This window comes from Argentina silus (assembly GCF_951799395.1).
Source record: "Argentina silus genome assembly, chromosome: 5".
Classification (NCBI taxonomy): Eukaryota; Metazoa; Chordata; class Actinopteri; order Argentiniformes; family Argentinidae; genus Argentina; species Argentina silus.
This window is the reverse complement of record NC_139659.1, coordinates 19,429,638-19,455,084: the sequence shown is the minus strand read 5'-3', so window position 1 is coordinate 19,455,084 and position 25,447 is coordinate 19,429,638. Positions and strand designations below refer to the sequence as shown.

Genomic DNA, 25,447 nt, shown 5'->3' with positions numbered 1-25,447 from the left:
ATTATTACAAATGAATGATTCTAATGTACAGGACGAAAAAAACTGCGCAGACTGCACACAGCTGTATTGACGCGTATTAACCAGTAGAGGACGCTGCATACACGTGATTGAAAATATTATTTTAACCACTTTGGGAATGTCTTTGAACATTGGTACCACTAACTCGTGTTGGTACCACTAAATTGTATTTTTCTATTCATTTCATGAACAATAATTAATGAAGCAAATCTATTTCATATTTCATTAGGGTGTTATGATCGCCATTTGTAAACTGTATACACACATCTTGATCGTTGATGCTGCTGAAATTCCAAAAACATGTTTAGTATTGCAAATGTGGAGAAAAGGGCACAGACATGCCAGACATAAATAAAGTAAACATTTCTACTGTAAAAAAAAAAAAATCATGTGACGATCCTCTATGACCGCTGCAAAGGATCTTTATCATGCAAGACAACCAAGTAGCCTTTGCTTCCGGTTTCCGTCATTTTGGTTGAAGCTTGGTCTTTTGATCATATTCGAACCACGCCAAAGTTGATCATAGCTTTGGGTTAATACCAAAAAGTACTATGCTTTAAAAAAAGGATTCAAACGCATGTAACATCACATTTTCATAATGGAATGCTATTTTACCGGATCTAACCAAATGAAGACTAGTCGGAGATCGCAGTTTGGCTAAAAGCTCTTTGATTCCGCTACGCCTGAAAAGGCTTTCCATATTTCCTGCAACACTGTTGTATCCTGTACATACAAACTCGGATTCTTAGGGACCAAAACAAAGAAGTGGTGAAAATAGGCCGTGAATCAAATTCTTTTGCTTTACTAGCTAGCTTGCAAATTTTTTTTTTACAGTTATTTCAAGAGGAAAGAGTTGTTGCATAACCCAGAGTTTTAACACACCGAACACACGAATATCTTACATTCATCATCATAGGTAGCTAGCTAACTATATTTGGCAAAGGCGGGGAATACAAAGCACCAAACCAATCAAGACTTTTGAATGCCTGCATTTTACTTCGAATAGGAATACACCAACAACACTAGTTAACCAACTTCGTAGATAACACTTATTTTTGAAGAACACGTCAAGATATTGAAGTATTTCATGGATTATCTGGTATGTACGCTATTCATTTTCATCCTATTATTTGATAGGCTACTGTACTCCAGGTTTAGCTCTCATTTAAAGGATAAATTAGTTTAAAGATTTAGATTTAAGATTACATTTGGAATTAACTAGTCTAGCTATAGCTGCAGTATGCATTTAGGATTTTTGGAATATGTTTGTGTAGGCTGTTAATAGCACATTTGGTTATGGCTACTGCATCTTAATATTAATAGTTATTGACAGCTTAATAACAGAGCAACATTTTGGACCTCATTTGAGTCTTATGACTGGTTACAGTAGCCCATAGCCACCAAAGTAATGTCTGTCACTAGAGATCTGTCATCTGATGATGAATCAATCCATGTTTGATGATGTAATCGCTGTCAAAGTTCTCTTGACAGATGGAGGCTTACAGGCTATGTAAGTTGTATTGCCTGACTTCATTTGGGTGTTTTAATCTCTGTTTTACAATGTGTGTTTAAGTGTCTAACATTTGTCCCATATCTGCCACATCAGAATTGACCATCCATACAATATTGATGCGGCAAGGTTTTTGGGATTGGGGATCTGTGTCAATAGCCGCATGAGTAGCACCTTTAACTACCCCCATCTGTGACTAGCTTATAAGGCTTCTATACACAACATCCACATTAGAAATGAATATAAGCCTAGTCACAGATGGGGCTGCACCTGTTGGTGTCCCTTTATTAATTCAAGATGTAGTTCACTCCTGCATTACTGCTCAATGCCCGTCATTAGGCCTATGTTGTCTTGCTGTGAACTGTAAAGGTCTCGGAGCTTTCTCCCCAGGGATGGACTGATACGTTGTTATATAGTAGGATGGAGCACTTCCTCAATAAGTAAAGCTGAAAATAGCGCAGCAAACATTGGCTGCAAACTAAAGGAGGCAGATTACGGACTCAAAGTAGCCCACAGTAATGTTTGTAAATCTGTCTGTATTATTCTGAGCCAAAATGCCCAAATAAGGTTTATTGATCCCCTCCTAAACTTTATGACTGTGTCCTTACCAGGCAGAGATAGCCTGGGTCTACAGCCTACAAACACAAAGCATGGAGCAAGTGTGAATGGAAGTTTCAAACAGCCTATGTCTATAGTATTTGTTGTTGACACAATTAGAACACGACAATAGAAGTAATAAAAGCACGTGTGTGTGTGTGTGTGTGAGAGAGAGAGAGAGAGAGAGAGAGAGAGAGGTCAATAATGTGTTAAAAATCTATGATTAATCACAGCTAACCATGTGTGCATGTGTGTTTTTGTGTGTCCTTGTTGTTTAATAATTTAGTTGCAGTTAAAATACAGTCTGAGGTCCTGTCACTGGGCCTCCTCTTAAAGCAGATAATGAGCATTTATCTTTGGTGATATTAGGCCTGCTATTACTGTACACTGCTTGGAGAATTGTGAAATGTCTTAAACCAGACGCAACAAACAATTAAAGAAAGATTAGCCACACCAACTCAACTCCACCCCAGGGCTTAAGTTTTTCCATAGAATTTGTTGGGGAAAACATTATTGAGGGCACTGTAGTGCATCACAGCTGTTTTGATGGAAAAAGCAGCTCCACAGGAGGTTTTCAGCTTAAATGGAACCACTGCTCTAATGCTTTTAAACTCCAAATTGTGTTTTTTCAGAGAGCTGGGCTTCCTCCACTGTCACTGGGTGAGGCAACTGGTAGGAAGGAGTTGGCCCTGCTTTAACTTTCTGTCAGGTTTAGCCCACAACCTTTCTCTTTACCACCATGCTTCTAAAATGTTAGGCTTCTTTACGTGTGATCAGAGAGTATTAGGACTGTTTTTATCTAACTTTCCCCTCACAAAAGGAATTACATCAGTTGATTTCTGTGCTCTTTGCTATTAGGGACAGATCATAGTGAAATCCCATTTTCCATGTATAGCCTACCAAACTTCAGTTGCCAGAGTGGATAGGGCAACACACCATTCTTTTCTGCCTGTGATGGACAGGTCTGCAGCACACATAACAGCTCACCTGTCAAAAGCAGAGGGAGAAAATCAGACCTTGGCCCTCTGAGGAGGGATGTGGAGGGGGATCTCTTGTATAAACCTCTACCACAATGACTGAGTGGGGGCCAACTGGATGACTTTCATCTAAAACTGTACCATCTTATGGAAGTGAGGTCATTTTGTTGTTTTAGCTGTTTCTAACTAACATTTTATTTAGCAGTTTTTAGCGATTCGCCAGTTTCAAAGATTCCAGTCTCTCTTTCTTTCCTCTGACTGATTTGCTTAAGACCATACATGTGTAACTTATTAAGAAAATAAGTAACTTGCTTGAGTGAATTGAGTGAGTCCTGGATCTGTACTCATTTTTTAGTATTTTCCATTTCAGCTTGGTAATGTCCTTATTATGAACATCGGCTTAGGCTTGTCATACTGAAATCACTCTAAGGGCCGTTGGAAAAACATGCCTATCTTTTGTCCCACAGTTTATCTTACAGACATTCTAAGATGAACTTCATGAGGACCTGAGAAATTGGTTCAACTGCTGAGAGATCATGAGGAAAGAAGTTTGTTTAAACATTACCATGACAAGCTAGGTTATTGGTTCACTTTCTTTTAGAAAGGTTTGAGGATTAGGCTGCAGTCAGCTTTGGAGTACATGATACATTAGATAGAGCTAAATAGAGGTGCCTTTCATATCTTTGTATTCGAAAGGTCTCAAATGTCTTTTTGTGAATGAGCAGTCAAACCCTTTGGAGGCCTAAATCTTAAACAGAACTAATGTTTGATCTAAATTAGTGTGAACAGGTTTCCTGTCTCTCTCTCTAGCCTCTACTTCCCAGATGATGTTGTGGAGAGCTGCTGCGGGTCTTTGGCTTTGTTGGATCGTACTCTGACTGACTGTCGTTTTCCTGCTGCTCTTTGTCTTTCTCTCCTCTGGTGTCCTCTGGCCTGGCAGTGTTACTATTAGCGACTTGTTAGTTGTTCAGAAACACTTGTTGGGAAAACCGTGGACAATGTCTGAGTGCATGCAACTCACCCTGTACATTTGCAGAATTGGCGCCTATACGGTAAGGACAAAAATACGTGTCTTACATGATAGCTTTTCATCTCTCTCAGTTCATGTCCCTCTCCTCTCAGTTCATGTATTTAATAAATACATTTTAAAAAAAAGAAAAAAAGATAAACCTCTTGTCAGTGAGATGTTGTGATCTTCAAGACCATTTTATACTGAAGGCTAACCTATAGCCTATGCATTCCTTACTCTTTCCATCCTTGGCAATATGTTGATTATTGGGGTGATCATAACTGCGATAAGAACACATACTGTATCCTACAGTAGACGGAGGAAGGGCAATGGGCATAGAGCCATCTTGGCTTCAAGGCCTCTCACCAGGCAGGCTGGATTCCAGAGGAGGGCAGGCGTGTCCTGGCATGTTTACAGTACCTTGGGGGTGGGGATGGCACGACTCGAATGTTCTGCTCAGGTCGGGCATAGAGTGGAACTCGCTTGACCTTGTCATTTCTGTCTGATGTGGCTCTAGGCTGATCGATAATGTGTTTAAGGTTGTCTATTTGTATTTAGGTCTGTGGTTATGTTTTCTAGAGCCTTGGCTCTGGGGTTATGACTGTTTTTTTGTGGTGGTACTGTCATGTGAATTTTATCAGGAGTTGGTGAAGCGGTCAGGAGGGCACGTGGCGTTGGGGTGTTAATGTGACTCATTAGAGCTCCAGGGTCGTTAGGTGCAGGGGTAATGGCGTTAGAAACAGCTCTTATCGGTCAGATCTGCTGCTGGCGGTTTGAGGTCACAAGTGCCCTGAGCTATCTTTATTCAACAGCCTCATGAAACTGTGATTGGATGTTGATGATCTTCTGGTGATCAAGTTTTTTGTGTCATATTTGCAATTCTCAGATCTTACCAACTGGGAATTTGTAGAAAAAAGCTGCCAGGACAAGCTTGAATGGTGGGACTTGCTGTTCAAGCTGGTCAAATAGTAGAGACGTAATCTCAACCCTAGTTATACTGCATGTATATACTGTTATATTATAGTTCTGTGGTGGGTCCCTCAGGGAAGGTGTGTGATGTATGGGGGGGTGAGGTGAGGTGAGGGGGGGGCGGATGGAGTGGAGCTGAATATAGGCTACACCCGTTCACTGCACTGCACTTCCACACTTTGATTAAGCAGGATATGACCGCCCGGTCATTCCACCCCCGCAGGGGAATATCCCACAGTTCAGTGGAGAAAGACAGCGTCGCCTACCGTAACGCCCCATGGCCTTCTGGGAAACTTGGCCTTTACAAGCCCAAACAGGATGCTATTCAGAAAAACAATCGTTTTAAAGGTGGGAACTGGGTGAGAATGCATGAACTGGGTTGGATTGACATCATCTGCTTTTGAAATCCTCACTGGAACTAGCCTAAAGGCCTCAACATGCAGACTAGTTCACACGGATATTTCGCACGTTATCAAACTTTTAATTTAAAAAAAAGGCGATTTACCAAAATTAGAACAAGCTCTTGTTTTGTGCATTTGGTGAGAATTGTGCTAGTGATAGATTAGCAAGATTTGAGTCTTAGCTTAGACTGTCTGAATGCAGGGTGGAAAAAAGGCACAGATTTCCAGCCACACAGCATTTGGGATCCGACAGCAGGGGACCACCACAGCTTAGCAGGGGCTTTGCAGATTCCACTCATAACCTCCTGCAATATTAATAGAGAACAAATGCCCCCTACAGTCCAATGTCTTAGCACTCCACCACACAGTGGAGAGTACAGAGATGACTATGTAGTGGTCCTCTGTAGCTCAGTTGGTAGAGCAAGGTGCTAACAATGCTAAGGTTGTGGGTTTGATTCCCGCTGGGACCATATATACTGAAATGTATGCACTCAATGCAATGTAAGTCGCTTTGGATAAAAGCGTCAGCTTAAATGGCAGATATGTAGGCTAATGTCCTCATTTACACATCCTTCTCTCAGATAGCAGCTTTTAGACCACATTCCACATCTGCTCTCATTTCTAATGGGCAGAACTGTATCGGGTGTCAAGCAGGGAGGCAGAAATCGGAGGACGGGCTCATTGTAATACATGGAATGGAATGAGAAATGGTATCAAACACGTGTATTTAATACCATTCCTCATTCCCCATTCCATGCATTAACATTCCTGTCATCCATTGAAGAGACTAGGGCCTGTCCACAAATATTGTTTGATTTCCTTAATGACTTGGCTTGCTGTTTACTTGTATTTGTGTAGCGTTTTGATTTGGTTTTTCTAATAACCCAGTTCTGCACTTTCTAAGTTGTCCACCTCTTCAGCTCCCTATTTCAGGCCTTTCCTGTTTCCTGTTGTCCACCCTGTCCAGCTGTCAAACAGGTTCTATGGCCTTGGCCTGGCACTGCCATGGTGTTTAGAATGGTTGGTGGGGTTCACAGTGGGCAGCACTTTGTTTTTCCGATTGTGGTCCTGCATATGTAATGCAGCCCCCCCCCCCCCCCCCCCCCCCCCCCCCCATATCCATTATCCTTGCTCAGTCTAAAGAATGTGGTATGTTCTTGAAAGTAGTAAACAGAAAGTTGATCTTTAGCTTACACTTTTACAATATCTGATAATAGCTCTGTATCTACTCTAAAGATACAGCATTGCTATCATTGTGTAATATCCCACAAAGAGATTTCCACATTTAGAGGGTAGGTGTGGAAAGCCTGACAATGTGTTCAGATTAGCTAAACAAGGTGTCAATATTTAATGAAGACCAAAGTCCATCTCTCACTTTGTTTATCTTGCCGCGGCACTGATTTCTTGGCTTCAAAGTATTTTCTTGGCTTCAAAGAGTATAGGCCTAGTTATTACAATGTCATTGTTCTTCATAAGTCTGTCATGGTCCCTGTCCTCAAGGCAGTGCTGTTTCTGTCAGCAAGGAGGTAAAATTCCTTCCTTAACTAAGCTGATGTCTTCCGTTTGTATGACATGGAAGCAATCTCATGCGCCTCAATTTCCTTCTTGTTGGCCTGGCTAAGAATAGGTCAGAACTCTTACTGGGCACAGTCACAAGAAACTCTTTGTTGTGTAATACAGTGGATGTGGTGATGGTGCGTTACCTAACACCCTGACCTTCCTTGTCCATCTCTCATATTAAGTGTGGGTGTGTCTGTGTATGTCGGTGTGTGTGTGTGTGTGTGTGTGTGTGTGTGTGTGTGTGTGTGTGTGTGTGTGTGTTTGAGTGAGTGTGAGTGTGTTTTTTCTAGTGCATGTTTGCGAATCATGACCATGTTTTACCCAGGAGGGGACTTCTAGAACTGACACAGATACCTTCACCATTGATCAACCTGTTCTACCTGTTTGTCGTGCGTGTGATACCCCCGGCTCTCTCCATAAACTCTTCACTGAAAAGTGTGTGTGTGTGTGTCTGTGTCTGTCTGTGTCTGTGTGTGTGTGTGTGTGTGTGTATACATGTTCTTTGTAGCCAAGCTTTTCTGTGTCAAATTGCTTTTGCATTGCAAACAAGAGAAAAGAGAAGCCTGTACAGAGAATGGGAGAACTTGCTTACAGCTGCCATCTGGTGTCAAAGCCATGAATGAAGCCCAATCCAAGAGATGGGGCCTTTGGCATTAAATCTGCTGGAAGGTTTCCTTAATTAGCCTACAGTTTTTTGTAATTCTTGAGTCAAATAGGCTGGTCATATTGTGTAAAAACTTAACACACTACAATAAAGTTCAGGGCCCTACTATCTGCTTGGGAAAAATGTGTTTTACTTACTTTTAAGATTTAGAAAGATTTAATTCAGGCTCATGTTCCATCCTGATATTGCTATATCTTATTTTTGTTGAGCCTAAGCCAATGTGACAGGATGAATCATATGGGCTGCTTTAGCTCTTATTTTTCACCACCAGAGAGCAGTCTCTCTCCGCGCAGAGAGACTGGTGGAGGCAGAAATCGAAGGACGGGCGCATTGTAATGCACGGAATAGAACGAGGGACGGTATCAAACACTCGCTGCGTCGAGTGGTGTCGTAAACGATATGGTCGAGTACCCTGCCTTCTGTGTTGTTATCACTCAAACTCTTGAGAATCATTGCTTCTCAAAACAAACAAAAACGGAAAAAAAAAAATCAGAACCATCTGTCTCCCTCTGAAGTTTTGTTTGTTGAAGCTGGTTAACAGCAGTGTCTAGGACTGGTCTGTGAGTGGTAGGAGAGATGGACATGTGATCTGTGCTACATGAAAGCCTTTCATGTCATAACTAAAGTGAAAGACACGTGGAGGGAGGTCTCGTGCTGCTGCTGATCTGTCTTGTTTGAGAAGACCCTGAATCAGCGACATACTGTATACCCAATGAAAAGCGAGGGAGGGGAAAATGGTGGGCTATCTGCTTTTGCTGAAATGAGGCCCATAGCTTGTGTAAAAACATGACATAACTGTGGGCCTCTTACTGTCCTCTTGCTCGACTCTCTAACTCCCTTCCCCAGACGGTTTGAATTTCAATAGGGGGGCCCTTTTGTCTTTGATCCTCCATGTTTACATCGTAGCAAGCAATCTCTCAGAGCGTATTGCATAACATGTCTTAAGGTTCTTAATACTCTGTGTCCGATACCAGGGTAAATCTCACCTTCCATGCATGGGAGGCCAGCATACATTTCTCGCCACATCATATATTCTCCTTTTTTTTTAATCCCACTGTCCAAATGAGTTCAATGGACATGTGGCACAACCGAGATGGAAATGAAAGAGGGGAAGAGGACACAATGTTTTTCTCTGCAGATCTTACAGTATCTTTGGTGAGAAACAGATGGGGTTAGCAGATGTGCTCCTGTCTCCAGAGTGCCGTACACACACGTCAGTGTGTCAAAGAGTGGATCACTGAGTATGGTCCAAATCCAAACACAGGCCATTAGGCCTACCTCCCTGAACTCTCTCTTTCTGTGTTCCCTTCTCTTCACCCCCCCCCCCCCCCCACCTCTCCCTTTACCCCAGTGTTTCAGGACACTTTGCTGTAAAGGACCGCCCCCTCCCAGACCAGAGTATGACGTGGTGTGTATTGGACTTACCGGCTCTGGGAAGTCCAGTCTGCTGTCCAGACTCTGCAGTGAAGCCACTGACAACATCGGCCCAACCACGGGTGAGGCTACATCAGAGAACGTTCCCTTTCAAATCCAAATGCTTCCTTAACAGATGTTGCACAGACATATTCACACTCGTTCAAGTTACTCTATGCAGATAAGTCATTTGATATAGCTTCAATAGTAGTGAGCACTGCTTTACTTAACATCCCAAGATGTACCTCAGATCCTGCAGAATGATATTAGGTTAAGACCACAGTCTCACGCAAACACCAATAAATTGTGTGCATTGCCTTTTCTTTTAGCACAGATCCATCTCTTCTGCAAGAGTTCCTCAGAAACACAAAGCTTTATGTACATTTTCCTTTTCAGGTTTTAGCATTAAAGCTGTTCCATTCCCTAATGCCGTTCTCAACGTGAAGGAACTTGGAGGTAATTTCAACCCTTTTCGTCAGAAGCCTGTATAGCCTTGACATGCTTTTCACATATCAGCGGAGGCTGGTGGAGGTAGAATTCGGAGGACGGGCTCACCGTAATGCATGGAATGGTATCAAACACATTCCTGATTCCATTCCATGCATTACAATGAGCCTGTCCTCCGAATTCTACCTCCACTAGCCTCCCCTGTCACATGTGTCCAACTCTGAATGAAGTGGAAGTTCCTCTGTGAGTTCATGCCACCAGGCTAAACGAAACAGTATCGGAATAAAACCTCATCTGTACCTCAGTGGAACTAAAAACTAAATCTGCGTTTGCTAATTGTTAGAGGGCCCCTAAAATAGAAAATGTTATCCAGACCTCGTATGAAACACACCCTCTCTGTACGATGAGTCATAGTTTCCGCTCCCCTTTGATGAACTTAGTTGCAGAAAACAATGTACAACACGCAAACAAAGTAGCTAACACATTCTCTTAAATGCCACTCGCCTCGTGACTGCACCCGTTGCCATTTCAACCAGAGTTTCCATCTCAGTGAGCCGACTTAATCTCTGGTTGTGTACAGTAAATGTGACAGACAAACAATAATACTTAAGTTATCGTGTGTGTGTGTGTGTGTGTGTGTGTGTGTGTGTGTGTGTGTGTGTGTGTGTGTGTGGACAGGGACTTACCATCAGGTCTAGCAGAGATGCGATCCCCTAACCTTAATCCTGAGATGATGAGGACTCGAGTTAGTTGATTGATTTGATTATATGGACTTAACTGAGGTTTGAACTCTCACATGCTGTACAAACTAGGCATTCGATACCGTGCCAAGGTCAGCTAATTACTTAAAGTCTGTTTCTCCTGCTGTTTAAACGTTGACTGCTTCCAGAGAGATGGGTTACTTTGGTCCCTGCTAAGCACTGAATAGTGAATAAAGGATCAGATAAAATTTCTTACTGTGTTAATTTGTCGTTGGTGGTACAGTAGCTGGGCAGAGGTGTCAGAACTTGTTTTTTCCTGTGATGTTTTAAGGTTATCAGTGGGATGTTTTGAGGTCAGCAGGTCATATTTACAGTGTTTCTGTCTGGCTCTCTTTATCTCTGACCCAGTTTTGCACGGTGTTGGTTTTGTGTTTTTGGTTCGTCTGCCCCTAGCCGAGATGTTTTCGCTTCGTCTCATCAACTGTGATGTTTTCGGCTGGTGTGTGGGAGAGATGAGACCGGAGTTCAAAGTAGATTTCCCGTCACTGGATTGATGACACACTGTGTGATCCCTCTGTCTGCCTGGTCGGTGGGCGAAACGCCCGTCTCCGCCAGGGAAGGAGCTATGCATGCCTAGGTCCTCTTGCATAGACCAGGCATCTGAAAACACTTAACTCACAGTCTCTCTCTTTTTTTTTTTTTTCTGGTGCGACCACGCTTATGATGTAATGCCATTTGTGGAACGTGTGGTTTTTGTTATTGTGACACGTGATTGTAGTGCAATATGTTTTCTGGTAAACATTACCAAAAACGTGGTTTGTGGTAATGTTTTCTTCATCTATATCTTTAAAAGTAGTGAATGGACACAATAGTGTCCGGTTTTGTTTTACTGCGTTTACCAGGTTCTGATTAGCTGCTGGACTCAAGTAAAAATATGTTGGAAACTGTTCAACAAGCACATGTTGTGTACACATTATCCTTAGATGTTTGTTGGAATTTATTCAATCCAATCCAACATTTTATTTTATGCTGCAGGACCATAGAATTGTTTTTAAGTTTAGATTGGACCAGAAGGTGGCAGGATTTAACAGGCCACAATGCTCATAGACCTTGCTGTTTTGCAGATTTTTTAGCATCTGTTCTTGAGTAATTGATTCATGTTGATAATATGGCTTTAGTTGAGACTCAAATGCCCCCATCCCCCGCACACAATTATTTGAGGTGTTTTGAAACTTAATAGTTCATCTGTAAGCTGCTTCAGTTCATAATATTACCCAGCGATATTGCTCAATTTTGGAGGTGACATATTGGTTGAGTTGGGGGGTGGAGTTTACCATATACTCTCAGGGGAGGTGCAATCTTCCGTAAACACTCGTAACTAGGGGCGGAGTCAGCCATAAACAGGCTGATGAGGGTCCCTTTTACTAGCATTGAGGGTGGGAGTGCCTACAGTGAGGTCCACTTATGTAGCCCAGCGAGGGAAGAGTTAAATAATCTCTTCCTCTATGGATTGCTGAAAAAATATTTTTCTCCCTCTCACATGGAGAGTAGTACAACAAAGAGGGCTCACAATTGACCTTATTTATATGCGCTTCTGGCTATAGCTCTCTCTCTGTCACTCACACTAACCAAAGCCATACTCTACTTGTGAGCCTTGGTGGCCACATTTTTGTACCCCCAAATTGCTGTGCAGAAAGGGAACCATATGTTCATTGTAAAAGCAGGCTCATTTGAACTGTGCTGTAGAGTGGCCATCAGAGCGAACTACTTTAATGTGCTCTCAGGGTCTGCTTTAAAGAAAATATGTGTTGAACGCACTTCATTTAGACATTAGTTTCCCCACTGGCCCCCAACGCAGAAGGGAAAAGTTGGCTTGAAGTCTTAAAAATATATAATGCAATATCCGCAAAGACTTTATGAAAGGAGGGTAAAGCATTTGCAAAATGCACTCCAGACGTGCTTATATTGAAATGATGTTGAAATTCAGTGCAGTTTTTTTCCTCCTGCTAGAGGTCTTTGTGTCACTCAAAGGTATCCGTTTTATTAGCTGGATTATCAAACTGCAATGGAATAAAAGAATAACACTTATCAAGCCTTCAAAGTTCAATTGCCAGTTTGCTTGTAGAAAAATCTAACGGGCTTTAAAGCGTAATAGTTTGTGACTGTGCGTGACCATATTTAACCAGGCATTTTGAGAGACTTAGACTAAGACTTAAGGTAGTACTAGAGTTAGTACAAAGAGAACGTATGTGCGTTAGTGCGTGTGCATGTATGTGCGTACCTGTATGTGTTTGTGTGTGTAGCTGTCTGTCAGATGAAGGAGATGATTTAGTTGTGAGGCACTGCACTTGAGCTGACATTAACTGCATTTGTGTGTGTCCGTGTGTATCTGTGTATTTCCGTTTGTGTGTGTGTGTGTGTGTGTCCGTGTATGGTGTCTGTGTCTCTGTTTAAGGAGCGGACTCGATAAAGAAGTACTGGAGTCGGTACTACCAGGGCTCCCAGGGGGTGGTGTTTGTTCTGGACAGTGCTTCGTCTGAGGAGGATCTGGAGGTGGCCCGCATGGAGCTCCACTCTGCCCTGCAGCACCCTCAACTCTGCACACTCCCCTTCCTCATACTGGCCAACCACCAGGACAAACCTGCCGCCCGCTCCCTACAGGAGGTAAAGCTACTGCACTAACATGTCGACATGAAGACCTGAAGACACACGCCAATAGAAATGGTACAGTTACATACAGGTTTGGAATGTGAACTCACTGAATGAAAAAAGTACATCACGTTGTTAGATGTATTTAAAATGCAAGCCTTTTGTTGGACTAGTCTGGCCTGTTTTGAAGCCCGTTTTCCACATGTTTTAAGCGTACAGGAGCTAGATGAATAATAAATACGGTATATAGACCCCATATACGGTGGAATGCTACATGACCTGAACTCATGTCTCTAATCCCATGATGCCCCTATCAAAGCGGGGCAGGCTGTCGTCATAGATACGGCAGAGTTGTTTTAAGGTTAGCCTTGCTCATGCGAGTTAAACCAATTAAAGTAGCTGTCTGATTACCCTTGTTAACCTCGATATTTTAAAGCCGGTAAACGGTAATTGCATTACTACTCAGCTGTGGTCGGCGGCGGTGGTTTTGTGTTTTGTTTTAGTTCGAAAAAGAGGATTTGCTCATTTAGTTGTTTGCACACACTCGGGTATGTGAAGTCTGGTCTCAGTGGTTTTTAATGTGTCTCGCCTCACACCTTGCCCACCCCACCACGTTTGCGTTTTTTCAGGTAGGGTGAGGTAAAAAAAACAAACAAACAACCATAACAGTAAAACTCTTGTTGCTAGTTGTAAACAGGATGTGCATTCCCCCTCTCCTCTGCTTGTTTTCGTTTTATGCAGTCCCTCTCTCAAACCTCTCTGACCCAGGCATAACTAGCCTAACGTTGTTTTGCTTTAATGGAATCGCTTTAACAGGTCTCATTCAAATTGAGAGAGACAGAGAGAGACGCAGGGAACACAAGATTCTCCTGTCTCCAGCAGATGTTTGTTGTCATCTTTTGCTGTTGCTGTTGAGTTCTCTTCAAACATTTTCTTGATCATATTCAGTGTGGTTCTCTGAGGCTTCAAGTTTGAATGGAATGGTGCATGGTTTAGTATTTTTTGGGTGTTGAAGTGTCTATTGTCGGTCTGTTCGTCCATCGGTCTGTGTGTGCCTGTGTACACACAATGGTGATGGTATGAGGATTGTATGAAATGAGGCTGCAGGCTGGCTCCAGGGTGGATCTCCCAGCCCAGAGCATTGATGAACTGGCTGGAGGAGTAGTCCTGAGTGGGTAGTAAATATCAGCCCCTGAAGAGTATCACCTCTCTCTCTCTCTTTCTCTCTCCCTCTCCCTCGCTCTCTTTCTCTCTCCCTCTCTCTCTCTCTCACCCTCTCTCTCTCACTGCTGTTGTGTGAGTTTAGTTTACCTCCCATCAGGTCTGCTCAGCTGTTGGACTCTGGACTTCAGGTTCTGGACACTGTGGGATGCTGGCACCTGATATGAACAGCTGAGATGTGCAATGAAACAGCATGCAAAAAGTCAGCAAATATGGTGACCCTGGCAATGTGATATTATCTTATTGTCCCATATGGTGATATTGCACTCCTTGATAGAACATAGCGTGTCCTTGCACAATTGATACACCCAGATTAAACACGATAGAGACAGAGTCAGACTTTGACTTCATATTTATTTATCAAAGTGGATTATACCATTAGGTGCACAGTATGTGTCCCCCTGAAACTAGGCAAGCAGTACAGTCAGCCAATAAGCATACGTCACTCTGCACACTCTTTCATTCTGCCAATCAAAGAGTGAATAGTTCCGTGGCGGAAAAATGTGCAAAACAAACACCCATGTAACCCAATTCCCCCCCTTGTACCATTCTTGTGCGGTGATACTCTTCTGAGATACTCCCCTCAAATGTTTTAACCTTCCCAGCAGTCGCACTGCATGGAAAAGGGCCATACCGGATGGATATTCTGTGCACATGTAAGACTACATTGAAAGCAGATTGGGCTGTGGATGTGGGGCCAGTAGCCTTTTCCATGTGATACTTGAGGGGGATAATGATGATGGATTATCTGCCTGGCGCTAAACATGTTGACTTGGAGTAGCTATATGATGTTTTCGTGTCAAACATAACTCCTTGGTGTTTTTCGGGGGGGAGGACTGTGTGCACTGCAGTGGCTGACGGGCAACGAACCGGCTCATTAAATTATGCTTCTCTCCATATTTTGCTTGACTTTCGTAACTTAATTTGCTCTAGGAACATTCGCAATGGAAGGGCAAACGGACTTGTGTAAGCTTTCTCTCTCTCTCTTTTTCACAACCTGTCTTTGTATCTAGTTTTCGCAACCTTGAAACCTAGAACATAACAGTTTGACAGACACGACCAGTTATGGCCAATAACCAGCAAGCTGTAGGCTTAGCTAGTTGTAGAGTTCATTCAGGGTTTCATTCAACCCCCCCACCCCACCCCACCCCCCACCCCCCACCCCACCCCCCCAGCTGGCAGGTTAGCCTAGGGGCAGGAGTAACAGGAGTGACAGTCAGTGAAGCCCAAGCGAGACACACCTGGGAAACCATGGGAGCACTTCTGTCTGTCTGTGTGACGGCGCTGCTGGTCGTCTGGGTACCCAGGGCTCCTGCAGTTCAGCTAATGGGTGTAATGGCCTGATGCGTGATGCGGATATGAGGCGGAACGCTGGAAGTGGAACGAGATGTCTGGTTGCCCATGTGACTGAGTGGCGCGTTTCGCTCAGCCCCCCGGTCCCACGCACACACACACACACACACACACGCACACACACACACACACTGTATTACTCCAGCCCCTCCTCCATCCATCCCCGGCAGACCTCTCCAGGCTTAGCTTGGGGGTGTAATTAGCTCTTTATCTGAAAGTGAGGGTGCTCTGCGGGGGGGGTCAGAGATTGCAGACACACTAGTCAGGGAAGGGAGAGGTGGGCTACATTTACAGACTGTACCAGGGCCCGCTAATGAGGAGAGGCAGACAGAGCTGTGGGGTTATTATGACCAAGAAAATAGATCTAATATTAAGCCATTTCCTCTGTCAGACTGTACGCCTACTCTCAGGTCTTGAGGCAGGTGTCTGACATAGGCTAAAGCATTTAGGTGTGGTTCTCTACTTTTAAACGAAACGTACTGACCTATTTGACGTATTTGTACTTTAGTATTAGGGCAACACACCATAGATTATTCAGACTTCAGGTATATATTGTTACAGTCGAGTGAAGCGTTTCAGAGGTAGTTTTAGTTTAACGTCAAAGTGGTAGACGACAGAAGGGTTTGTTTGTTTGTCGATGTTTGGGCGGTGTTTCCACTTTCTTCCTCTACATGGGCATGTGCATCGTTGCAGATGATATGGGTGTAATTAAATACCATACAGACAATTGAGCAGAGCAAATCTGCGCTGGCAAACTTGCAGTGTTTACAATGTGCATTAGCTTGAGCATGTTTAATGAAAGCATGAAGTAAATGAGACGTTTATGTAAACTTTTCCCTATGATACCCTGTATATCATACAAAGAGTTTGCCTACACAGAGGCTACAGTGACTACAGTACATATTGCAGAGGCAGCAAATACGGCCCTTCTGGAAAGCCACCCTGGTCGACCCAATAGTTGGATGAAAGGATAATCAAAGCTAGCTTCAAATTGATTATGAAGTATGAGTATGATGTGGGTATTTAAATTTGACTGAGTATTTTTGCTGGCTGCAGTTTTACTGTTGACTAAAAGTCAAACTCTTTGAGAAGGAGTAAGTTCTGATGAAAAGGCTCCAAAGGAGCGTTATGTGTAAGGACTTCAAGCTTTTGAAGAAAAAAGGAACATCCTGTAGGCTTCTTTGCTACGTTGGTGGAATTTTCTTTTGATGTCTATCTGACACAAGTGAAATGGCTTAAATAAAATGTAAATGAATAGTCCCCCCTTTTCCTACTTTGATTTATGTATTTGTATTTATTAAGGTGAGTTCCATTGAGATATATGAATCTCTTTTTCAAAGGAGCCACCATAGGTGGTACAAGTGTCAGACTCTAGGAACACTGGGTTGGAATCAACCTGCTCTTGTTTCGTGCTCAACTCAATAGGAATGTATGGGGCCTCCAGTGGGCCAAAAAGCCTGTGGAGGGTCCAGCCAGTGCTGCCTGCAGAGCTGGAATCTGTGTTTTCCTGTCCTTGTTAGTCCCTCTGCTCAGACAGCACGCCCTCCGCCCTGAACAACGGGCCCGTTTGTTTTCTGTCGAGGGATGGGAATCTACTCAGGCGACGTTGGCACGGCTCCCCGAGCTGGGTGCCAAGGCCAGCGTCTGATCAGCAGAAGCAACACGCCCCCCCGTCCACCCCCAGTCCTCCTCTGTCTGACAGGAACCCCCCTCCTCTCTACATCTATCATGACACTTCCTACTGTCGGGAAGATCCACCATGTCTGGTAATGCCGCAGGAAACACACACACACACCCCTTTCTCTGAAGGCTAAGACTGTTCTCCAAATAGCACTTAGCAATGCACTAATGAACATTTTCACTCACAGCTTTATATACCACAGTATGTACCAGTAAGTGTGTCTGTGTCTGTGTCTGTGTCTGTGTCTGTGTCTGTGTCTGTGTCTGTGTCTGTGTCTGTGTCTGTGTCTGTGTGTCTGTCTGTGTCTGTGTCTGTCTGTGTGTCTGTGTGTGTGTCTGTGTGTGTCTCTGTGTGTGTCTGTGTGTGTGTGTCCTCCCTGACTGCGAACATCATGAGCACACATGCATGGTGACTAAACCACTCTGTGCTTATTTCCTCATTATAAAGCGAAAGCTTTGCCCTTTGATTATTGATGTGCCGTGCCCCGAAGCTTCACTCACCCCGTAACTAACCCCCATGGCAGCTGAAACTCTACCCAGCCCAGTCTTGACTCTCTGGGGTAATTTACTGCCCTGTCTCCCCCTGTCTGGGGAAGCTGCCCTCCCTCTGTGCAGTAATGGGGGTCAATGCCTTTCCTTTAAAAGAATCCGGTGGGGTCTCACCCCCGACCCCCCCCCCCCCCCCCCTCCCCCTCACCGCTTCCCCCCCCTCCCTCCCTCTTGTCCCTGATCTGGCTGGCTCGTAATTTAGGATAATAATAAAATTACCTTGGCACGACACTGTAGAGAGACTACACAGAGCATCCCCAGCATCTGGCCCTAATAGAGTTATGACTGATAGAGACGGATGTCAAGAAAACCCACAACACATGCAGTTAAAAAAAAACAACTATCTTTTGCTTTGTTTTATCCCCGCTGGTGTACAGTAGTTTCCACAACCTGGCCCATTCAATAGGTGTGGGTTTGAGAAATACTTGCTTTTCCTCTGCCCTAGACTAGTGTCGTTGTAGAACGCACTGTGTGTACCGTATCTAAATAGGTGCAAATACTCTGCTCAAAGTGAATACCCACATTTGGTGGAAGCAGAAAGAGAGATGAAGGGGGGAAAAACAAGCGAGCTCCTCATTGCAGTCAGGCTCGATCAATTAGACAATGATTTTTTTTCGGGCTGGATTTTCTCTCTTCCTCTCGAGAGATGTGTTTGAGATGAGGAGACAAAGGCCATCTTGTGTGTCTCACAGAGGCAGGACTGTGACAGGGCTGTTTCCTGGGGTGTGTTACATTCTGTCTGGCCGGGAGCAGGGCGCGTAGTCCAGACACCATTGTGTGTCGCTCCCGACAGGCTGGCACAGAGCATTCTGGGAGAAAGGTCAGCGCCGTGGTCACACAGAGAGGGGCTGTCTGGTGGCAGTGGCCAGGTCTGAGTGAACTCATTGGCTGCTTTTGTCCCTCCCGCCACCACCTGTGTCACCTTGGCATTGTAGCGGCCGCTGTCTAGACTACTGCTGTCTAGACGTGTGTGCGTGTGTGTGCGTGTGCGTGTGTGTGTCTCATCAGGGACATATACAGTGCAGTCATGTGTATGTGGATACATGCCCAATTGCCTTTACATGTTTCACATGCATCTCATCAGAGAATCAGGCAGTCTAACAAACAGCATTACACCCTGTGGTAGGGCAGACATGTGAACCTATGCATTTCCACATTCTTCCCCACGATGCTTGGGTAACAGGAACAACACGGAGCCCTGTGTGCCTGGAGTCCCCGGCTGTGACCCTGACGGCTAGACAGCCTGCTGACATCTCAGAAAGCTGTGTGTGTCTGTGTGTGTGTGTCTGTCTGTCTGTCTGTCTGTCTGTGTCTGCCTGTCTGTGTCTGTCTGTCTGTGTCTGCCTGTCTGAGTCTGCCTGTCTGTGTGTGTCTGCCTGTCTGTGTCTGCCTGTCTGTGTCTGCCTGCCTGTCTGTGTGTGTCTGTCTGTCTGCTTTGAGGATCCCATTTGGGCTGGAGTATGCAGCGTAATGTAATTATGCTTCTCATGGGAAACTTCCACCGATAGGTATTTTTAACCAATTAGATTTTCAGGGCTGTACGTCTGAGTGGTGAGTCTGGTTTTGTGTGTGTGCACATGTATGTGTGCAAGTTTGCGCGTGTAAGCGTGTGTTTGTGCTTCCATGTAGGTCTACATGTGTCTGCAGTAGCTTGGGAGCTCCCCGGGGCCTCTCCGATGGCAGCAGTGGATTTGGAGAGAGAGTGGCATGTGGTGGTAGAGACTAAACATGTGTCCTCCCAATGTGTTTCCAATGTTCTGGCCCTGTGGCTCAGCGGATCCAGGGGGTGTGCGTGTACGTGCGTGCGCGTGCGTGCAAGCAAGCACCCTCGCCTCCTCTCACCACCATAACTCAAATACTAACTTACATAATCGTGTGGCGTCGCTCCTGGTAAAGTGGATAGAGTTCTGTTCTCACATCGATGAATGATGGCTGCAGATGAGGCTTTTTTATCTCAGGTGGGTTAGGTTTGCCAACTAATGGACCGTCTGACACACATCCCGACGTAACTCATGAGGTTGACTGACACACATCTCACTTTAGACTGCCCATGGTGGCCACAACTTTAGTGGTCCTCTGAAACTTGCTGTGAGTTGAATTGGGAGTATTTTTGGTTATTTGATTTAATGTAGAGAGTGAGTCAAGAAATATAATACATAGTAATGTATGCAGGAATGTGTGCAATACTGTAAGTTCATGTACACCAACCCTGCTCTTGGTGCTCTGAGTCTCTCTGTTGTTTTTAAACGTGAACATGATTTTGGCTCTGTGTTGGTTCTGAGCGACCTCATGGAGAATGTTGCACCACAGAGGAATCCCCCCAATGCTTGGCCATCCGCTCTTCCAAATGAAATATTATTCCCTGTATTGCTATGAGGAAATATCATGGACGAACCCAAGCTTATGGAGGTTACAGGTCTGGATCAGGTTTCGTTTGGAATGATCCTGACTTAAAGGGACACTTCGCTGGACACTTCCAGATCACCTTACAAAGGTGTGGGCATGTGAAAACAGCTTTTAAATGCATTTTGTAGATCAAAAGCTAGCTATCGTTAGTTTGAGGATTTTACCCTGAGTGACGTATTTGGGGGTAATCACATGGTTTTGAAAACTACAAAGAGCTTTCGGGAGGAGTGAGTTTACCGATCCCGAATTAGCTACTGCCTGGTTTGTTTACATCCATAAGCAATACGCTAGTGCATACATCTATCACTTGTGCTTCTCTGTGGCTGGCTGAGAGCCGCAATGCACTATGGGTGTTGTAGGATTTCATCATTCGAGCATATTACTTCCTGGTCCGATAAAAGGCTATTTTCTCGCTTATTTGCGCACATTTTCTTGGCTATTTAGACAACAAAGACCACTTAACGTGTTGTTGAGTCATGGTGACCATTGTTGAAATGTTCCTTAAACATATTTAAAAAAATAAATAAATAGAGTAGCCCCAAGTTTTCTTACCAATTGAATGGAACCGCTCTTTCAGATGGAGCAGCAGTGTTGTGGTTTACTATGGTTGTCAACATCTTTTACATCATGAGATCCTGAATGTGCAGAATCAAAAGACATCCGTGTTACCTCTTTCATGTGTGTGCGTGTGTAAATCCCTCGGAGGCACTTTAGAGAGCATGTCGAAACAGTGGGTCACCTGTCAGTCACTGCCTTAAGCGTTTGTGTTTTTCTTTGAGAAGCCTTATGTGGGTCGATCCACTCATGGATGGATGGATGGATGGGGGGAAGGGAAGCAGACCTGGGAGGGAGGGGGCCCTCTCTTACTGATATTGCTGAAGACATGTGGCTCTGTGCCAGCTCCCCAGTCCGGTCTCAGGACCAGATGTTTGCTGTCAGGCGGCTTGTAGCCCCCTGTAAAATTGAGTTACTGTAAATCTACAGTGAGGCCAGGCTAACAGGCAAGGGGTGTTTTGCCTCCTCCACATCCCCTCAAGGCCTGTTGGGAAACGTCTGGAGGCCCCATGTCCATGCAGGGGGTTAGTCAGGAGTCAGTGCCCTATACGGCATGCCAGACACTCTGAGCAGTACTGGAAGGCATCTGCTTTTAACTTTGTGTTTCAACTTCTAGTTCACGAACTTCCGTAGATGTAGGTTTGCCATCCCGTTGTGAACCGTCACAACAAGAGGGACAGTCTGGATTTTCAATGGTAGCATTCCTTTCTTTCCTTAGGTGAACTCCTGCCAATGGTTATTACGGTGAAAGGAGTTGCCAGATCAGCATGTCCCCCCCTTGTCCCTGGGCTCAGGTTAACACCACCTTAGATTCAGCTCCTGCTTTAACAACACTTTAGAGGTGAGGGAGGACTTCCAAGATCAGACTGATCTTGTCAGCCCTGAAACTCATCCAGGCCATCAGCAGAGTTGGTCTGGGGTGGTGTGAAGTTTAGCTAATCCCACAGTCCATAGACTCATGTCTTTACCCCTTTCTCTCGCTGCAAAGTCTCGTTCTAATCAAAGTGAGAGGTAGCCTGAAGATCGAGGCTACATACCCTCTGAAATGCACATTCTGACCCTGGCTTTACAGCACATGCACGTTGTGGTAAAGCTCTGCTGAGATGAATGTCAGTGTAGGCCTACATTGATTTTGCTGTGTCAAACAGACAGACAGTCAGCATCAAAAAAGACAGTGGATTGTTTGTTTGGTGGTAGCGGCCTCAAACCAAACCTCTTCCTTCGTCAACTTGTTGTACTTCATGTTGAATTTCATCAACATTCATCCCATAGAAAGACAATAGACAAACGCTGCAGCGCCTTCCAAGCCTGTTCCTGCTCTTGGAGGAGGATTGTGTAATTTCATAGCGATGAAGTCCCAGACAGGGAAATCTTAATCAACATTCTTGGCATGCAATGGGAGCTTTGGCTCAAAGGCTGTTTTGTTTGATTATTTATTTCTTCTTCTCTCTCTGCTCTGAAAGGGCAAGAGCAGCTCCAGCACTTTTTTGGAGCGTTTTAGCAGCCTGTCAGTGCAGATTCGTCTCTGTTCCTGTCGCTCTGCCATCGTCCTGCTCTCTCTGAATGGGTTTGAACATGACCTCCCCCGGCCTGCTCAGATGAAGCTGTCCCCACTGACAGCCACTGACAAATACCCCCAGCCACAGTCCAAACCCTGGACACGCTTTTACATACAGATGGACAAAGTTGGAAAAACTCTTTAGTCTATCTATTTTTTTGTTTTTATTTCACCACGTTTTCCCTCTTCTTTTGACCTAACAGCTAGTGTACCAAACTAGTAGTTTTCCAGAGTATGAAAACTGACTCCTCTTTCCCTCCACAACTTTGCTGGTGGCAGTTATTTATTCTTGGCCTCTTTAGGGGCAGGGATCAAGGTTCTCTTGAGACCACTGCCCTCACTCAGATCATTATGGCCCAGAGAGGTCAATGTGCAACATTAAGTCACCACGCTGTCTGATGCTTAATACAGCATTACAGGCCTACTGGCCTCATTCCGTCTAGCAAACCCTCATAGAACACCCTCTGTAGGTTTGGCTATCACCCATCAAACAGTCAAACGTGTGGTGGGCAAGCACTGGGGAAAGAGCTGTGGCAGATGATTGATGCAAGATGAAGCCAATGGCGATGCGGCGTCCGATTTCGCCGGTCTTTCTATTTAACAATTATAATTATAGTGGAATGAATGTTATTTAGCAAAATCGGTTACTTTATTCTGTGTCGTCCACCCACGCATCAAGAGTGGCGTGCCAAATATGTCATCCGATCATTTTATAGTGATTTACTCACCGCTGTGTGATTTCCAATGAATGTCAAATTCTCAGAGATCTCCCTCATCTGTCTCCCTCCCTCTCCCTCCCTCCCTCTCTCTCTCTCTCTCTCTCTCTCTCTCTCTCTCTCTCTCTCTCAGGTAAAGAAGTATTTTGAGCTGGAGCCCCTGGCCAGAGGGAAGAGCTGGATCCTAGAGGGCAGCGCAGTGGACAACATGGAGGCGGTGAGGGAGAGCTTCACCCAGCTCATCCAGCTACTGGAGGAAAAGGACCAGGACACAGGGAGGATATGAGACCAGGACCTGCACATCTACCGTACAGGGAACTACAAACCCCACAGGACCTGTTAAACCACAGGAACTACAAACCCCATATGGGCCGGAAAACCCCATAGGAGCCACATCTGAGCTACTGTAAGAACCCCCATGTGGGTGACTAACCACACTGACATGGAAAACCACCAATGGAGCAACAGACCCCAAAGGAGCTACAGAACATGGAGTTCCCCCAACCCCTCCCAACCCCCCATCAAGAACCTCTGGGCCTCCAAGGCTGTGAAACTATTATTGGAAAAAAAACACTGTTCCAGCATTAGAACTGTAGAGAGTTGATGGAACACATACCCTCCCTGAAAAAGGGCATATCATGTTTTAAATGTAATGCCTTCATTCAATAGAGTTATCTCTATTTAAGACACCTATTTAAGACGAACCTGAGTTAATTTGCCACTATCTGTACAGTTTTAAGTTTTATGTCCATTCTTATTCAATATGATTATACCTGTACCTTTGACAACACAGATAGATAGACACCTTGCTACCAGTAATTTGGTGATTTGAACACATTCGCTTGGTATTTAGAATAACTGGAATTTGTATGTCATACTGAATCGTGATTTGTCCCACAATAATTTGTTTGTTACTTTAAGGCCTTAATATGTGTGTGTGAAAGATTGTTTCAACCAAACCTTTAGAAATATCGTCTATTTTAACGTAAACCCAGTGGAAAAGTCTTACGGTTTTTACCCAACACCATGTTAAGCAACATGTAAGTAGAGGTTAAGCCTCTCAGTGCACATTTAAGAAACAAATCATTTTGTTTCAATGAAAAGCTCTCGCACTATTGATTCACGGAAATGCATATTGTTTTCGGTCACTTAAGAGAATTAGTTTTAGATGTTAGTTTGGAGTATTCATCGTTTTTGATAGACAAGCTTCTAACTCTTGGATAGATAGGTAGTAGATGGGACTGGATGGATTCCATCAGCCTCGCTTATCTTTTTAACAGTTGTACAGAACATTGCCCCTCTACATCCCTATATGTGTAAGAATAACATACGTGTAATGTGAAAGTGAATGCCGTTTGCACGGCACAGCCGATGAAGTCAATACCAGGTGGTTTCCAAATGACCATACAGGGCCTTCACGGTGGACACGATTTGTATGTATGTGCATGTGCGTGTGTGAGAGAGAGATGTGTTCCTTTTTTGCTTTGTTTTGTCAATGTTGTTACTGTCACTTTTGAATGTAATAACACTCCTGTACCTGTGCATGTCAGAAACACCTTATGCTGTCTATAGTGCCTCGAATGCTGTCAATCAATACATTGTCAATGTTGTCAATCATCCCCAACTGCTGCTGTACCCATTATGATGACATCACATCTATCACCTGTTTGGCTCATAACAACCAACCTCTTCCCCAACATAGACTGGCCCAGGTCTTAGTTACGAGACTGTACCATGTGCCAGGGGTGTTCTGTGTACTGTATGTGCGCCGAGCTCTCCGTCATATCTGGGATACATATAGTCTTTTTAGAATATACCTTAACATAATGTATTTATAGTATCTAGCAATTTTTGTATATCCTGATGGCCATTTCAACTGCCTATTTTGATATTCCTTTATATCTGTAAGAGATTTGTACATTTGTTACAGATGGTCTTGTTATCAGGAAGGGCATGTGTCTATGTTTTTACTGGAAATATTCTACATTTAGCGGTTTACTTTGGTGGCTTCAAGTAATTCTGAAGGTCTACTGTGTGTACATAATTTATGCATAATTTCCACATGGCAACATAGACAATAAAGGCTAAATAAGGACATGTGTTCTTGTGACCAATTCTTTCATTGTGTCAGGTTGCTAGGATACCTCAAAAGACCTCAAGTATCGAAAAGTATCCAATGTCTTGACAGTGTTTTATACGGAAGCCCTAAAAGGCCATGTATTCATTTTAATTTCTTTTTATAATAATTTTTTTTAAACACATTAGCGATTCGCCTGCCACAATAACACTTCCGGTTTTCGTAAAGTCCTCTGTAAAACGCTATGGGCCGGTTTCACAGACAGGGCTTAGATTAAGCCAGGAGTAGGCCTTAATGGGCCCGGTTTCACAGACGAGGCTTCAGCCTAGTCCCAGACTAAAATACCTGTTTGAGCTGTCTGAACTCAAAGTGACTTGCATAGACTTATCTTAAAATACTCGTAGATTTAGCCTACTC

General features: G+C 44.2%; 1 protein-coding gene across 1 annotated transcript; it reads left to right on the top strand.

The window, feature by feature from the left end:
• The first annotated feature begins 504 nt into the window (after window positions 1-504).
• arl15b (ADP-ribosylation factor-like 15b) lies at window positions 505-25,050 on the top strand. The gene is made up of 5 exons (XM_083670091.1): window positions 505-1,117; window positions 9,057-9,201; window positions 9,515-9,574; window positions 12,722-12,930; window positions 23,087-25,050. Exons 1-5 carry the CDS (start codon window positions 1,106-1,108, stop codon window positions 23,237-23,239), a joined length of 579 nt encoding a protein of 192 aa, XP_083526217.1. The 5' UTR covers window positions 505-1,105; the 3' UTR covers window positions 23,240-25,050.
• Window positions 25,051-25,447: the final 397 nt, after the last annotated feature.